Source organism: Scatophagus argus, chromosome 10 (assembly GCF_020382885.2).
Source record: "Scatophagus argus isolate fScaArg1 chromosome 10, fScaArg1.pri, whole genome shotgun sequence".
NCBI lineage: Eukaryota > Metazoa > Chordata > Actinopteri > Scatophagidae > Scatophagus > Scatophagus argus.
This window is the reverse complement of record NC_058502.1, coordinates 11,153,254-11,170,981: the sequence shown is the minus strand read 5'-3', so window position 1 is coordinate 11,170,981 and position 17,728 is coordinate 11,153,254. Positions and strand designations below refer to the sequence as shown.

At 39.5% G+C, this 17,728-nt stretch overlaps 2 protein-coding genes across 6 annotated transcripts; one reads left to right on the top strand and one right to left on the bottom strand.

Annotated features, from left to right (window-relative positions):
* Window positions 1-90: 90 nt before the first annotated feature.
* Window positions 91-6,395, top strand: LOC124065842 (peroxiredoxin-like 2A). Of its 4 annotated transcripts, none has more exons than XM_046401662.1 (7): window positions 95-228; window positions 2,712-2,960; window positions 3,655-3,834; window positions 4,310-4,401; window positions 4,490-4,630; window positions 5,256-5,420; window positions 5,510-6,395. In XM_046401662.1, exons 2-7 carry the CDS (start codon window positions 2,765-2,767, stop codon window positions 5,603-5,605), a joined length of 870 nt encoding a protein of 289 aa, XP_046257618.1. In that variant the 5' UTR covers window positions 95-228; window positions 2,712-2,764; the 3' UTR covers window positions 5,606-6,395. The 4 variants fall into 4 exon arrangements, with proteins under 4 accessions (XP_046257621.1, XP_046257618.1, XP_046257619.1 ...); XM_046401663.1 differs by lacking the exon at window positions 95-228 and adding an exon at window positions 2,065-2,203; XM_046401665.1 differs by lacking the exon at window positions 2,712-2,960 and having other exon boundaries at window positions 91-228.
* Window positions 6,396-6,932: 537 nt separating this feature from the next.
* On the bottom strand, window positions 6,933-17,568 carry sfxn3 (sideroflexin 3). Of its 2 annotated transcripts, XM_046401660.1 has the most exons (12): window positions 17,414-17,542; window positions 15,938-15,999; window positions 14,984-15,162; window positions 14,236-14,406; window positions 13,059-13,157; window positions 12,360-12,435; window positions 12,161-12,246; window positions 11,925-12,052; window positions 11,110-11,159; window positions 10,461-10,510; window positions 10,306-10,353; window positions 6,933-10,218 (listed from the first exon to the last, which is right to left on the bottom strand). In XM_046401660.1, exons 3-12 carry the CDS (start codon window positions 15,145-15,147, stop codon window positions 10,122-10,124), a joined length of 969 nt encoding a protein of 322 aa, XP_046257616.1. In that variant the 5' UTR covers window positions 15,148-15,162; window positions 15,938-15,999; window positions 17,414-17,542; the 3' UTR covers window positions 6,933-10,121. The 2 variants fall into 2 exon arrangements, with proteins under 2 accessions (XP_046257616.1, XP_046257617.1); XM_046401661.1 differs by lacking the exon at window positions 15,938-15,999 and having other exon boundaries at window positions 17,414-17,568.
* Between the last annotated feature and the right edge of the window lie 160 nt (window positions 17,569-17,728).

The following is a 17,728-nucleotide window of genomic DNA, read 5'->3' as shown; positions in this document are numbered from 1 at the left end:
TGCTTACAGGAGGAATCCGTTTGTTTTTTATATTTTTATTTTTATATATTTTTAACCTGTTAAGTTTTGTGTTGGGCCCGCCTGACAAACATTTTTGACAAATCTTTCGCGCCGGCGATCGTGTGTTCGATTAGTTGTCCTGCTCTCCGGATTGTTTAGTACGCCTGCGCCGATCTGTTGACAAACCACTTGAGCCGGGAGGCACCGCTTATTGTTGAATTGAGTCTGGTGAGTGTACCTTCATTACGACACTACTCAATTAGCTTTTAATCGCAGTTACGGCTTCTAAACAGGTGCATCTACCCCTCCAACAAGCCCTGCTAGCTCCAGACCAACGGGAAAACCGTTAGCCGAACTACAAGCTAATTTATCGACAGTTTGCTACAACGGCGTAGTCCGCTGCGACTAGCGGCAATTTTATTGGACACTGAAAGTATGCGCTCATTATGTAATCGTTACTCCGAGTAACTTAAAAAATGTGTAAACATTTTTAGTTCTGCTCGCTTACAGTTCCCAGTGTAGCCGCTTGTAGCCGTGAGGCAATGTCACTGATTAACGTGTACACTGACAGTTACAAGGTCATCATCTATGTTAGCTAAGTGTTTGTCATGGAAGAAGTATTCAGGTCCGAAACAAAGCCAGTGTCATAGGGTGAACATGCCAAGTGACAAGTAAGAACCCTGCCTTCAAAACTACTCTGTGAAACAGGAGACGATATAATTAAAATGAATGAAACATTAATGGCAGGTACAAATCAACTTGGGCATGGTGGACAGTATTAACCTTGTTAATAAAAGGCAGCTTTGCTCCCGTGTTCATAAACATGAAGTGAAATAAGAACTGGATCATTACTGACGTTAACTTGAGTAAAAAAGGAAGAAGTATTAGCAGCTAAATGGTCTAAAATGTTCCCCGATTGTTATATAATCATGTACATATGATTTTACCTGGTTATTATAATCAATGGTGGAAGAAGTTATCGGTGCGTTAATGTGTGCATCACTTTCTTTATGTGTGTGTGTATATATATGCACACACACACACACATATATATACTGTATATGCACGTGTGTATATGTTGATTGATTTGTTGATCATATTTTTCATTATTTTGAATCTGGAAAGTAACTAATACTATATGTTATCAAATAAATATAGTGAAGTAAAAAGTATAACACTGTAGTACAGTAATGTACAAGCGCCTCAAAATTGTACTTCAGTACTGTTCTTAGTACAGTAAATGTACATAATTACTTTCCATGATTAACATTTTAATGTAGCTGGTCACGGTAGTTATATCTAGGACAAATCATAGTGTTTTAGAAACTGATCGTTAGTTTTGTATGAAAAATCTTAATATTCAAAGTAACTGTAAACTATTAATGTAGTGGAGTAAATATACATTAATTCCACCCTGAAATAGAGTGGATTAAAAGGCTGAAGTAGCAACAAATGGAAATGTTCAAGTCACGTACATGTACCCCAAACTTGTACTTAACTGTCAGCTGTGAAACAAGTAATTCAGTTGTACTCAAATAAAAGTAGCAATACCATATGTGAAAATACTCCATTATACATTAAAACTCTGCTTTCTAAATGTATTAACACGTAAACAGCGTTTGATTATTGCCTGTTTGGTGATAATGAGGGTGGAGCTAATTTTACTCTTTAATATACTGTTCAGTAGTTTAATCTATAACATGTTTTGATTGCATGTTTTACATTAAGTTGTCAGCTGTCAAATAAATGCAGTGAATTAAAAAGTATCATCAAATAATAAAATTACAAAAGTACTTCAAAACTGTACAACAGGAAGTACTTAGTGACTTTCTGTCTCTGGCTAATAAGTGATCATTCATCTTATCACCTGCCACATGTCATTGATTTAATAAAACTCTTGATTTATTACGTGGGTTCATAGAGTACTTGTGAACACTACATGTTTGGCAGGATCCATGTTGGCACCTCCTTTCACTGCTCGTTCTGCAGACGCATTCAAAAAGAATCTAGACTCTTCCTTGCATTGAGGCGTGGGCGTCTCTCTCTCTTGGCTGCCGCAGTTATCATTTTTCTCAGCACTTTGTCATCCCCAGTTGTACGGGGTGTCGGAACACAAATGCATTCAGGTGTCGAGCAGTTTGAAACCGGATGAGCTAAATACCAGGAGCAAAAGTATTACTTCGCATTTTGGAAATGGAGACAAGTCAGTATAAACCATTCGTGCTTTTCAGTTGGTTATAAACATTAAGATGCATTTGATCTTCTTTAAACTTAAAGTCTTTTTTTTTTTCTTGTGTGATTTCTGTAAGACTGGTCATCTTTAACTCACAGTGCATCACTTCCCCTCTGTTGCATGCTGTAAACTAATATGTTTGTGTTTTCGGTGTCATTTATGTTTTGATGTGTTTACCGCACACTAGAGCTAAAGGTGCAAGAATAGCAAGTTTGTTTGCAAATGGGGAACCGTCACCTACCAGTGAGATGATTAAGATAAGAGCCACACATTTTATTCTTTGAGTTTCTAGCCTGTTTTGACTTTGATGTCACAAACTCAGCGAGATGAACAGTTAATTACTACTGTAAGCATACATAAAACCTGGCTAACTGGTTATCTGGGCAGGCTTATTGAAGGTAGAGCTTACAGTAGAGGTGGATTTTATTGTCTTTGAAAAGGTATGTGGCATGGCAAGACTTGTGTTTCTTTCTTTCAGTGAAATCTTGAGGGTGTTTGTAGTGAGAGGGTCAGACTTTTTCCACCGTCCCGATGTTGGCTCTGTCCAGGAGTCGGACAGCTTTGTGTTGGAGACTGTCCCTGCGCTGCTCTGTCCTCTCTCTGGGGAGCACGACCATGAGCAGCCAGCCCTCCACGGCAACCAGGCCCCACTTTCTAAGAACCCAGACTGCTCTGTTTCACCAAAGTAAAGCAAAAGCCAGTCCTGACCCAAACAAGCCCGCCTCAGGCAAGGACAAATGTGACTGCCTCCACAGTTATCTACTTTCCAGCTTAACCCAAACCTTGTTGCAGAAACAGTGTTACAGTAGAGTGTTTTTAAAGAGTTTTTTATTGTGTGTAGTCATTTAAAATAAGTAAATTAATTAGCTATGGATTGGAGTTTCGTCCACTGCTGAGGCTTAGGCTTTAGACTAACTAAACAATTAGTCAAAAAAATACAGAAATGTCAAATTCACTGATGATGAAAATATTTGATAGCATCCATTACCTAAAGTTCCTAAAGAACAAATATTCAAATATAACTGAAAGCACAATTAGCTATTCAAACCAAGGTCCCAAAGTGACTTGCACAGCTGCAGTCAAAGATAGCATCTACAAACTGTGGTTGTCTCGTCATGCTGACTAGCATCTCATCTCTTTAGTAAGTATGTGAGCTATTTAATCTTATGGATGAGATTTAGGGCTGAAGAGAGGTGCTGTGAATTCAAGACATCTGCAAGCTCTGTCTTGTTGATGTCTCAAGGAAATTTGAGGTCTCCTTGTATAAATAAATGTGCAGGTATCACATAATCTGCATCCCAGCTACAGTGGACGTGTGAAAGAAAACTCCAAAAACTATGTTGTCAAAGAAAACAATGTCTCTTTCATTCTGTAAGTGTCAGACTTGTAACTCCTCCCGTTGTTGCCTTTTTGTGCTGCAGTGTTGTTCTCTGGGCTGGAGGGGGAACTGTTCGGTATGGGGATGTGGTCGCTGGGTCTTGGTGCTGTCGGGGCTGCACTAGCTGGGATTTTCCTGGCCAACACCGATCTGTGTCTCCCTAAAGCTGCCAAAGCATCGCTGGAGTACCTTGCAGATACTGACCTGCGCTCCACCATAGAGGGTAGGTAGACTTTCCTATTGGCTGTTTAATGACGTCACCCACCAATAAGCCCATTTGTCTTAACACCAGCTGTGGTTAAACCCATAAGGTGGAGAATTAACATTACGTCAGCACATTTAGCTATTTGCAGTTTTCTTTACTGTTGCATGTGTGTATGCATTGTGCATAAAAAGAATGAGGTTTTGTGAGGCATATAAAGCAAAGCCGCTTTCTCAAATCTGCTGGTATTACAGATTATATCACCGTGAAGGTCTTTGCCTGAAGCTGAAGGTCAAGATACTGTGTTATTCTTAAGCACATTCAACATAGTGATGTTCCATGTGACCGTGAATGTTTTGCTTTTTCTCCATTTGAAGGCTGCATCTTTAATTTTCCACACTGTGGGTTTATTGAATTCTTGCAGCATTAGAACCCATGAAAATCCTTCTGATTTGGAGCCTTGTTTATAAAAGTTTGTTCTTGTTTTTGCCTGCAGATGACAAGGTCATCAAAGCCAAGAGCCTGTGGGAGAAGAACGGGGCTGTGGTCATGGCCGTACGACGGCCTGGATGATTTTTGTGCAGAGAGGTGATGGAGTGGTTGTTGCACATGTTGAAATTTAAGCAGTGTGTATGGGTGATATTTTTCTCTGATGGTATAAGCTTTCTTTGTGTAGGAGGCCTCTGAGCTGTCCTCTCTGAAGCCCCAGCTGGAAGAGCTCGGGGTCCCTCTGGTCGCTGTGGTGAAGGAGATAGTCGGCACAGAGATCCAGGACTTCAGACCGCACTTCGCTGGGGACATTTACGTGGATGAAGAGGTTAGCAGTGGAAGATACATCCCCCAGATCTCAACCATAAGTCAGTCAGTTAGGCTTAAATACGTCATGATTAAAACTGTCTGACCCCACCCTCCCCTTTTTCTGTATCTCAGCAGCAGCACAAATAATGACATTATTCATCAGGTCTGTAAAATGTCATAAAATAATGAAAAATTCCCCTTGACCCCTTGAATTTCCCAAAGCCAACATTGGCATATTAAAATGGCCTGTTTTGTTTGACCAACAGTCATTAATCATGTCTGGAACCCATAAGTTTGAAACCTTTGTTTCTTTCCTTTGGCTTAGTCTTCTGTGAACATTCAGACAAACAGAAAGCCTAAACTATTTAAGAATTCATTGATTATTAAAATGTTTTTTTTTTATTTGTCCTGTTATCGAAAATAGGCTATTAACCATTACTTATTGCTAGAAAATGTAAATGAGTCACATATCATTTGCAAAGAAGGAAAGTGATATTTGGCAAATGAGGTAATAAAAGCAGTTTTTAAAGGACAGTAAAATAACTCATTATGTGAAAATCATTTTTTGAAAAACTCAAGGACATTCAGCGAATTCCTAAACTTCTCTAGATTAGGCTAACTAACACTAAATTATGTTCTTGTAGAAACACTTCTACGGCCCGCTGCAGAGGAAGATGGCGGGTCTGGGGTTCATTCGCCTCGGAGTGTGGCAGAACTTCATGCGGGCCTGGAGGTCCGGTTACCAGGGCAACATGAATGGCGAGGGCTTCATCCTGGGTGGAGTGTTTGTCATCGGAGCAGCAGACCAGGTAGCATCATAGGCAGACGTGTGGACTTTATGAAAGCTTCTACGAACATGTCTGCATTGTAACTAACTGATGTGATGATGTGTTTGCAGGGGATTCTCCTGGAGCATCGTGAGAAGGAGTTCGGCGATAAGGTGGACACTGCAGATGTTTTAGAGGCTGTTAAGAAAATTGTGCCAGTGAAATAATTGTTTTGCTTTTTTGCTCATAGCACGAGTTAAAATGTATTTAGATCAAAACTAGAATTAAGAAATAATTTTTAACTTGACACGTTGTAGTCAAAGTCTGATAATTACATTTAAGTCTGCTTGCGTTGTCTAATATCACAATATTGTCTGTCTTTTGCACATTAATTTACTGCTGGGTACAAAAGTCGTGCTGTGAAATGCAGAATGCACGCAATATTATTACAGGACTTGTTGATGATTTTTCCTCTGACCCCTGCAGACACCCAGAAGCTGTTTTTTTTTTTTTATTTTATTTTATTTGAGACGGGTATTAAAAACAGATAGAAAGGGACTTCAAGGCAGCATTTTTCATTCAGGTTCATAAAATTTGAGATGACTTGAAATCTTACCTTTCGAGAAGAAAGGCTTCTGCTGGTTTTACAACATTTGATTATTCTGTTAACTCTGTCTTTCAGTGGTACATTTTCAATATCGTTCATATGCGTTGTCTCCATTTGCTTTCCTGGTCAGGCGCCTAAATGTGCCTTCAACATGGCAGATATGTGTGTGTGTTCTCTCTGTGTGTGATAATGACAACCTGACTCTAAACTCAACTTTGAGAGGAACAGGTTTGATGTTCAAACACATACAGGCTCAGCTACAGTCACCATGTTGAGGAGCGTTTGTGGTGCCTGAAGCAGGTGGAGACTGTGTGTGTGTGTGTGTGTGTGAGTGAGTGAGAGAGAGAGATTGTGTATACCTGTACACGTGGATACCTGCTGCAGAAAATAATAAAGACCTCATCCCCCTATCGTCACTGTGATCCTGTGGGGGGGTTTTTGTTGTTGTTTTTTCATTTCATCTGTATGTTGGGGCAACAATGTAAAAAAACTGCACTCTAAAAGATTTGGATGGGTTACAGCATTAAGATACCTCTGCTTAAAAAACCTTCAAACAAAAGACATTTTTTACATTACATTACATTTTTTCTAGTCTCATTTTCTGATGAAAGCCAGGGATGGGTCCAAACATATTTTAAGTGTAAATGTGAATTATTTAATCTAAACCAACTATTAGACTTACTGTACATGTATAAGGCAGATTTGTATTTTAAAGCTGTGGTTCCTTTTTATGTCTGTGGTGAAAACTGACCATATAACAATTCAGATTGTGTTTGCCAGTGGAATACTGGCTTTATCTAATTGTCTCGTGTTTTCCTGGCTGTCGAACTAAAAAGCCTTAACAGATCAGTACTGCGTTACTGTAATACTTACTTCAAGTTCATTTTCTGGACTTTCTTCCAGAGCAGCTCGATATTAGATTTGTGGCATCACATTAAAGTGGCAGGTTTGGTTGTTACTGTTACATATTTAATTCTATTGCTCTATTGCTGAGTAAAATACATTTCACATCAAGGAAATATATTTCGACACAATACAAAATAGGGGGAGAAAACACTGTGCACCAATGCTGACAGGACTGCCTGTATGTATGTTACATGTACGTGAAATAACCAACATCAATGGAGTGTTACAATAACAGAGACTGTCTTTACATACATTATACATGTGTACATTAGCGAGTTTTCAACAAGAGCATCAGATTCCCCTGGTGTCAAGTTTAACTTAACTAAAATGTTGGGATTTACCTTCAATATGTTATCTGTGTGTTAATGTCAATATTTTGTCACATTCTTGAAAAAATTTGGTGTGCTGTTGAGTGTTAAAAACAAACAAACAAAAAAAAACAACTACATGAGGAAAGCCTGGCAAAAGGTCCATATGATAAAGCTGAAATGAAAAGCAACACACTTCTTCTCCCCAGTCCTGTACAATTCATACCCGTCTCATCTTTGGCTAAATCTATGGGTGCAACATGTTATGGTGGTACAGTACTGTCGCAAGCTGAGATACATGTTAACAAATGTGTTAAAATGCCACCTGAAACCCTCCAGTTTTGTTCTTGAAACCTTTGTGCCACAACTCAAAGAGATAAAACACAAAAGGAAAAAAAGCTGAAATTAATCTACCTGGTTTTGCACAACGAAAGCTGTCAGACAATCAATGAATTATGAATTAGCAGTAACATGACCATAGTTCATTTAACATTATTCTGCATCATACACAAATACAATCTTTTATATTCACTTCAAAAGGCTTCTTTTAAATAGCAACAAACAAGCTCCAGCCAGCTCCTACAGTAGCACAGCAAAAGATTATATAGTGCAGTTTGAACCTCAGCAGGAAAACATCCCAAGCACAACATACAATAAATAGCAATAGAGAGATAATTGAAAGAAGAGTGTCATTCCAAAATTAGATATCCATCATTTAAAAATAATACAAAGACATCCACATTTTCATGCAGAAGGAAGGAGCCATATCAAAATGTTGTCTCTCATATCCATCCATGTGAGAGGTAAATTTCAGGTGGCAACATTTTTCAAAAATGATCTGAATAGCACTTTGGAATGAAACCCTTCAATTTTAATAAACACAGTCGTTGCGTATTTCTGTCTGTACAGAAGTTGATTCATAAAAATGCAACCTTTGTGCAGCTGTTGCAGTCCATTAACACTCACAGTCACTTTCCTTTAAATGTTAGATTGTACAACTTCACTCCAGTGTCTACAGATCCTCGATGGAGAGATGACTCAAGTGACCGACACACACACACACACACACACCGAACATTATTTCACATAAACACCGAAACATAACTGACTGTGTTCACTATATGCAGTCAGACTAGAGGAAAACTCCTCCAGTCTGAGAAGTCATTAGCCCTAAAGCCAGAGGTGCATTCACTCGTTTGCACCACACCTCCCTAATTCCTGTTACATAAGCAGCTGACATTGTTTTCTGATGCATATGTGGGGCCATCTGGTGGATTCATTACCGGAGGCACACCTTCAAGTTAAACTCTCTAAATTCCCTCATGCATATGTGTTCTATATATTGTGCATCATATAAATATATCCAATAAAAATATACTTAGTCTTACATCATCAAGACACACGACATCGTGTGAAATTCAGCCGATACTTCCTCACGTATACCAACGCTACTGAGCTTGGGATTGACGATGTGAATGGAGTTTATCAGAAAAGCACAATCTCAGCCGAACTGTCCACTTTAACGATGCAACAACAAAGACTGTGCGCGCATTTCTGTCATGCAACATTATAGTTAGCTGCTGCAAATGAAAACGCTGTATCTCAAACTTTAAGGAACTGAAATGAAGCAGCTTTGACTTCTCCCAGCATGCTCATTCAGTCCTTTAATTAAAGTGAGTGCTTCACATCCAACAAAATCTGTGTTACAAAACTTTCACATGACGACAGCGATACGTTATTGTGCCTCCTTTGCATATCTCTGCATATCCAAACACATGAATGTCCATGGTATTCACAGCGTTTCCTCTTAGCAACAACATGTAGACACCACACAGTATGTTCCTCCACCTGACAAAAGCCACCAAACAAGTACGACCACGTGAACCACGAATTCAATTAATATGCCACAGCACAAGTTCAGAGAGTGATTTCATATGATTAAAGGCATTAAAAAAACAACAACAAAATGGGAAACCACTAAGTCACCCTCACCAGTGTTCACTGATGTAAGCTAAGACTGTGGTTTGTGAGCTTTTGCAATATAATTCTTTTACATATTTTCTTTCTTTGCCACATGTATCTAGTACCTCATAACCAGGTCTATGAACAGGAAGGGGCATAAGTACACTTACAGGAGAGATGAAGAGAGTGAGAAGTTGCACCTGTTAAAAAGAAATACAACAAAAGAAGCTATTTTTCAATTGCTGAACTGGCTGAGCTAATTAACACACTGGTTTTTCCAGTATTACTGTACGGTGGGAAAAAAACGTAACACACTACAACAAGTGTATACTAGTTTGAAATACTGAACTGGAGTATAATGGAGTAATTTAACGGTCACTACACAAGAAAAAGGAGCTGTAAGTGGTGGTGGTTGGGAGGGGACACAAGGCAAAAAAGATTACATTCGGATGCAAATACAGACACCACTTACGAGCACGAGCCTTCATTCTAAACTGGAAATAATTTAGGACTTAAAACTGACATGAACCTGAATGCAACATGAATAATATTGGGGAGTGAAACACAAAACTTCATGAATTTGCCACCCTGTAGGTAGTTTTGAATAAAGGAAGACGGAAAACACACCACGAAATAATAATAAAAAAACAAAAATCAAAAAAAAAAGAAAAAAAAACAACTCAGGAGTCTGTTTTTCTTTTTTAAGGAGCACCAGCTGAGAGAATGAACTGTCAGTAATCTTCCTTCTCAAAGTGTTTTGTTTTCCCAACACTTAATCCTCTACTCTTACACTTGAAGCAACTCCATGCAATCAAATAAAAAAAAAATGTAGCAGTACACATAACAACAGAAAAAAATTTTTTTGCCTTCCCACATGTGGCCACACAACACCAGATTTGTATATATGAGTATGTAGACACTCGTCTGTATGTTGTGTGCAGTGAGATGTGCTGGCTGGTCCTACAGGCCTTTGTTGAAGTAGACAGTGGTGGTGTTAGGACTGGTCTGTCGTATCCTCTCCTGCAGATCTGCTTCCAGCCTGCTCACACTCATAGAGCTACAAAGAGATGGTTGAGTTTTAAAAAATGCTAACACTTAATGAACAGATATAACCTCCCTTCTCTAAGAACAGTGTTGTTTGTACCTTTTCTGTGGGAAGAGGGCGCAGCACAGAGGCGTTGCAAACACCAGGCTAAAAACGAGAGGTAGAGAGGGATGTTTTTAGATGGTGTCGCTTATTCAAACACTTGCAAATTCATTAAAAAAAATATATAAAAATCGCAGTAGGTGTTTACTTACCACAGACCGACAAGCCCCACTTGGACCGGAGCGTTTAGAATTGGGAATCGCTACAGGGAGACAAAGTCAGAGAAGGCAGAACTGCAATGAATCAGGCAGACTAATAATAATAATAATAATAATGATGATAATAATAACGACCGCATTTACACAGAATCTTGGAAAACAGAGTTCACTTATTGCTGTGACAGACAAAGCAAAACCAGGATGCACAGGAGGATGATATAACAAAAAGCCAAGCACTCAGGCCAAACAAAAGAATAAAAGAAAAAAGTCACATAAATGCAAATCCATAAAAGTGCATTTTAAGAAGCAGCTTAAAAGAAGTCGCAGATTCTGCAAACGTCATCTCCTCAGGCAGGTTGTTCGATAGTCAGAGGGCCTTTTCTTTTTAACACATTTCTGTTATTTAGTGTAGCTGAAGACCCAAGTGGGCTTTAAATGTGTTAAAATCAAACAAAAAACAAACAAGAAGCCAATACAGAGAATTTTCAGAAATCTGACAAGTTTCTCTGCAGAGAAATAAGTAGTAAATGTATGTGTAACATGAGGAATATGACAGGACTCATGAAACAACGAAACACGAGTAGACCCAGTAAATAAGACTAAACAAACAACAGCATGACAGTCCTGCTCACAGTCTGCTTACCTTCATGAAAGCTCTCTGCTCCAGAGCATTCATTATAACAGGTGGAATGGCTACAAAACAGAAAAATACACCAAAGTTAGAAAAAAAGACAAAATTAACTTACAGCAAGGAAAGAAATTATTTTATGTCTCATTGAATGTTTGGAGTGGGGGGTTGTTTATCATTTTACATATTTTGTGAAATGTTTTATGTATTTATTAATCTTTACATTCATGTATTTGTTCTTCAAAATGAAATACTGTAGGAGTAAAAACTGACTTATGAAGCTGAAGTTAGTGTTGGGATGTTTCCTTTGAAGTTGATATGGTGAACTTAAAAGTAAATAGCTTCTTATTTACACAGCCAGAAGTTATAGAGAAATATTATCATTCACACAATATTGAATTTCCTCTACTTTTCACTTTCTTTTAGCCCTGTTTTTGGTCTATCTGGCTCTTCAGCTGCTAAACGCTCCACTGAGTTCACCAGCTGGTCCCTAACTGTGTTTCTGTGCTGTTTTACTACTGAGCGGGTAACGTACTGTAGGGTTTCAGAGCCTTTTCACTAAAAACAGCTGGCTTTTGCAGCTGAAAACAGCAATATTAGCTCAGTGAGAGTGAGTGAGAACAATAAAGTTGAGGGACAGACAGTTTAAAAATGAGCTGAAACTTAATATAAGCCGAGCGGAGTTGCAGAATCGGGTGATAATTCTTTGCAGGTTCAGCAACACCAGTGACCTATTTTGACATGCTTTGCAAGTTGTCATTTGATATGTTGAATTAAAAATAATGATTCTGGCCACTTTAACCAACCAGCTGATATAATGTTGACATTACCCATCGCCGGCACTGCCATGCCAATCCTCGACACCACCACCTGCATGATGGCCTGCTTTGCAGCCAAGGCAGACTCTCCTAACCTGTTCCCATTCTCGTCAGTCACAGGGATACCATACTTCAACTCCCTGGAAGAAGGGGGGGGGGTGGACAGAGCAGTTGTAGCGGTCATCACAGTTCTTTAAAGATCTTGAGCAAACAAAGAGATGTTGGGCTTTTACTTTTGAAGATTTCACCTCTGTCTCATGAAGGGAATGTTGATACAGTTAGCAGCAGCAACAGCAGCAAAGGGGACAAACCGGCTGACGATTGGAGGGAGACGCTGCAAAGATTGGACAGAATCAGAGACACATTCAGGCAACCTACTTATCAGTTCGTCTGTATCTGAGTTACTTCATGTTACTTGATCTGTTTCACATGAAGGGCAGGCATTACCGTAGCCAGAGACTTGAGTCCGAGGGCAGTGACTACAGCTCCAGTAGTGGCACTAACATAGGCTACACCAAGCTGACTGTGAAGAGACAGATGGTTCAGACACAAAACACACATTCTTCACCCACATCCTTTTAGCTACATTTTCACAAACCACATATAGCTGACTTATGCTACAGCACATGTGGCTGAGTATCTATCAAGTACACAAAAGTGAGATATTTCAAAGTAGAGTTGTCTCAGGAAGAGTGCAAATTCACGCTATGTACTATGAATATGTAAAGGTAAAAAAACAGGAACTTCCTTAAATATAATAAGGCAGCGATAAAGAGTACGACATTCATCCTCAATGACATGCTTTTCACAGATATGCATTTCCACGTTATGAAGGCAACTCTCCTCTTCATAAAAGCATGCATTTGATGCATTTCTGCAGCATCTGAACAATGCATTTTGTCGTACAATGGAAAAAGTAGGCAAATGTACACACTGAACTGACATCAACTGGGGGCATATAACCTATGTCAGCATGAGTGCATGGTGACATGGGGCTGAACATGCTTAACAGTGGAACGTAATACCGCTGTGAGGGTTGAGGAGACAGAGAGAGGACAGCAGCTCCCACAGCCTCCTCAGAGACATTAGTTTAGAGGGAGGGCAGGAATGATCTAGAGTGGAAGTCAAGTGAGAAGTCCTCCCTACTTCACGGTAATGGGAGCATCCCCGCTGCGGTTGGTGTAGTTGACGACAGCGTTGAATGACTGGTTAACCCACTGCCAGAACACCACTGCCGGAGTAGTCCTGAGAACAGGAAGGATCGACATCAGTGTGTTTTGAAGACACGAGTTTTCACCGAGAGTCCAGTACAAGCTATAATATTTGACACTGTTTGTTAAAACTGTTTGATAAGAAGTCAAAACTACATAATAGTACAGTTAAGACACACCAAGGGTTGTAGTGGAGTGATGATCAGTGGAAGCAGACTTGAGAGTATGAAAAACAGGTTTTTATGCCCTCTGGCTCCATATGCAATTCCCTTTTATTTGGATGATGTTCGGCCCTCAGAGGTTCTTCAAGATCATATAAAAGAGAAATATATACGGAGCCAGAGTTTGTTACCATGTAAAGAGTGTCACTGAGCACATTTACCAAAAGCACCCTAACAAATGACTCAGTTGTAACTGTCTGCAGATAGTCCATTTACAAGTACTGCTCTACTTTATCAGTCAACCCAGCAGTTTAGTTTTAATTAAAGCTGTTCTTGTAAAAGATCAATACATCAGTTTGTGTAGGGGAGCATGCGGCTAAGGACGTTTGATGTTTTCTGCCCTTTATTTAAACCATTCACCTTAACACCCTTGATATTATACAGTCCTTCTTTGCATGCATAATTTAATGTCTTTATTTTTGTATTTGTTTGTTGGGACTATTTTGGAACTTAAAGCTACTGTGTGTTGAATTTGAATTTGAATTGATGAAATTGAAATGAAATTTCAGACTTTGTCTGCCCTCCAGTGGTAGTTTGCTAAACTGACATTGTAGTAGACTACTAATCACATTCACATCAACATTGTAAACTGTAATCAATTTACTTTGTCCTGTTCATCAATTTCTTGTTTCATCATCTGATTTCACTGTCCTGTAGTGAAAGTGATATTTTTCACTCTTTAAGAGGATTTTCACTCTGTGCGGGGATTAAAATATCTGCTTTCATGCTGTATTAAGGTTACATTTGAAACCACATGGATATGGTATCTTATTTATTCAGCACATTCGCAGACTACATACACATTTTCATTCTTCTATGTCTTATATTTTCTCTGTTTTAGTTTGATTTTCAGTTTGGTGTGAGGAATACACACTAAAACTTCTGCTGTACCTGTAGAAGGTGAGCATGCAGCCTGTGATGGACATGTTCATTGGCACCTGAGCAGACATCCGGCCAATCACAAACATCTTCTCCCCAGTGTCGGGGTGGAAGGCGGAGTCGTAGATGTACTTGGCCCTCCACAGCTCATCCTCTGTCAGGCCAGGTTTCACGTTCCCAGCTCTGAACAATGAAAATGGTTGATGATTTAGTGGCTTACACAAAATTTAATGCAGCCACATACAAACACTGCTTAATTTGTTTTGCACTGGAACACAAGTTTGCAACATCAAATTAACAAAAAATGCATTACCCACATCTCGGGTACGCCTTCTTAATTATAAAGTGTTTGAAACTATTACAGTGTAACGGTACAAATAGCCACATCATTACCCGGTCAGATCACATCAATTCTCATTTCTATTCATGCCACATTCCACCTCAGTCTCTCACAATGAAAGTGAAAGTGAAAGTGACATATTTTGTCATTGGAGGGAACTCACTCCAACGAAATTTGTTCTCTGCATTTAACCCACCCAAGTGACGTGCACACACACACAGCAAACCCGGGGCAGTGGGCGACCGCGTGCAGCAGTGGGGGTTAGGTACCTTGCTCAAGGGTACCTCAGCCATGGACACCGGGACGGGGAATCGAACCAGCGATCCACCGGTTACGGGTCCGACACCCTAACTGCTGATCCACGACTGCCTTATTACGACAATATTAGAATATTATCCTCTTTATCTCCTGACCCTCTACCTGTAGTTCTCCACGATCACTCGGGCCTCTTCCAGAGTCTCAGAGGACAGCAGGACGTTCCTGGGATCTGTGATCATGAAGAAGTGTTTGGCACGCCCCATAAATGTGCCTTGGTCCCATCTTGGCTCCTTGATGTTTATGCTGAGGGACAACTCTCCAGACATCCTGGGTTTCCTTGACTAAAAGCAGAAACGTTAATTGGCATTTACACTATGTTAAGAATCTACACTGGATTCACATACACACAACTGTACCATTTTGAGACTGCTGCAGAAACATTATTGATTAGTTCTAGATTAACAAACAGCTCTGGGCAGGGCCTTGATCAAAATTACCAACATACCAGAACCATACCGTTTCTCCTATACTTTGAGGAATATACTCAATATACATGTGCATGCTTTTTGATGAAGCTAAGATTATCAAATATTTAATGTTGTCTAAACATAAAAGCTAAATAAATTTCAAAATGATTATTACTGATCAAAGAACAGGAAAAGAACACTACAAATCTCACCACACACTAGATAGCAAGGTTTTCAACACCATGCTATTTATTTGCACATTCTTGCAGGATATGAAATAAGTACTGCTGACATCAAGCTGTACAGGTGAAATTATTATTATTAAAAACAAAAAACCTTGCTGCAGTTAAGTCTCCCCATCTGCTCCTTTAAAAGCTCTGCTGCATCATGGTGAAGTCCCCCTCTCCCATCACTCACACTTGTAATTATTGCTGCCTTCCACTTAGAGGAACTGTGCTGTCATTAGTGTTATTAAGTAAACCAGTTTCTTTTCTGCTGTCGAATGCAAACAATTCAGCTGTGCAACCAGTCCATCAGCTCTAGGAAAAACATCACAAAAACTAGTGTAACACTAGTGTTACCAGTGTTATATTCTAATATGAAGGACACGGTCAAAGCTTAATAAAGGGTTCATATTTATTGTTCTTACTGTGTCAAACTGAAATTGAAAGCAGGCGGAGATTGACCCCAAACGTCTTGCATCAGCTCTGGCTGTGAGAACAAGATAAGAGGAACTCTACTTAAAATGCAGGTCAGCACTTGTGGCATTTGTATATATGCCATGGAAGCCATACACAACAACTAACAATGACATTATGATTATCAAACAATGTGCCGCCTATTCCTTTTTTTAACTGATTTGTCTATAAAGTGTCAGAAATGTCTATTATGATTTTGATATGATCATAATCCCACTGCTACTTCCAAGAATGTCTGCCTCAGTCCACAACGCAAATGTATTCATTGTACTGTCACCTAAGATAATGAAACCAGTACACTCTGACATTTAAGGAGCTGTGTAAGTAAACATAGCTGTGTAAGTAAACATGAGACAATTTTTCTTTAAATTAACTTACATTATTAATCAATTGTCAGAATAACTGTCCATTCCTTTTTGTAGGTGGACTTATCAATTAATAACAATTAGTTTCATCTCTTTGCCTTTGTACATGTTCAGTAAGAGCACAAGAGACACTTCTGTAGGCGAGTACAGACCCTAAACCATTACAGGAATGTGTGTACATTTTGGTGCGGCAGCCCTAGAGCGTGTACTGACATACAGACTGACATAGTTAATTTAACGCTCAGAAACAGGGCATACCATGGCCACAACTCCTTTAAAGAAAACTGCGAAAAGATAAGGAAAATATCTCCAGTCCATACAAGGACGAGATAACAATGCATTTGGTGCATTCAAAAACGCAAACGTTGAACATTTTGTTGCTGACACAAACAAGTTCCAATCTGGCGTGTTGCTCACTTACCAGAAAGTCAAAATGTCTATTGAAATTAACGTTTCCCGGACAGCCAAGCAGAACTTGTGTGTCACATTGAAACTAGCTGATCACAGAAATTGAGTGAGTCACAGTGACAGATGGGATTGGGGAAGTCACGACAGTGTGGGATTCCTGTTAACAAGCCGGTGTTAAGACCATTTATGCCGTTTTGTCGAAGAAAATACTACTGTAAAGCTAACACTACCCGTACCGGTACCCCGACTCTACCTATCGAGATGCAGTAAATGTAGCATCTAGATAGTTAGCACACAGAGAAACAGAACAGTAGCTAACCGATGCAGCTAACAAGCTAACTGATAATACAACTAAACTTACAAACTGGAATACACAAATACTCAAACCGGACATTAAAACAAATGTAAACGCCCACAGCAACAAATGTCAAGTTAGCCTGGACAATAAAAGGTCTTTTTGAGGGATCAAAACAAACCACTCCTTTGGCAAACTAACGCCAACCAGCTAGCTAGACAGGTAGTTTGCAAGCTAACTAAGATGCTAAGCACTTTAGTTAGCGTCGCAAGGACACATGAGAAGAAGTAAACGTTAACTTAGTCGGGTCGTGCTTTAAATTCATTAAATACGTACATTCAGTAAGCAGTGATACGTACCAGCTTCGCTTTCCTTGTTTTTGAAAATGTATGACCTCTAATATCACAGCACCACCGGCTGAACCTGTGCTGCTTTCCCTGACATTTAGGACTGTCGTAAAACAGAACTTTACCGCAAATGACGAGACAGGCATACACTGTGAAAGCACAGCCAATGTTAATGCAAGTAAAAAGTCAGAGCTTCACAGAAGCCTTTGAAAGCAGCACCAGGGAGTGGGCGGCGCTCGTCATGGGGGACAGGCTGGAAACTCCTGGGCGTATGAGGTAGACAATGCATGATTGGTTAGAAGCTGACTGCCTCTAGGACGTTTTCTA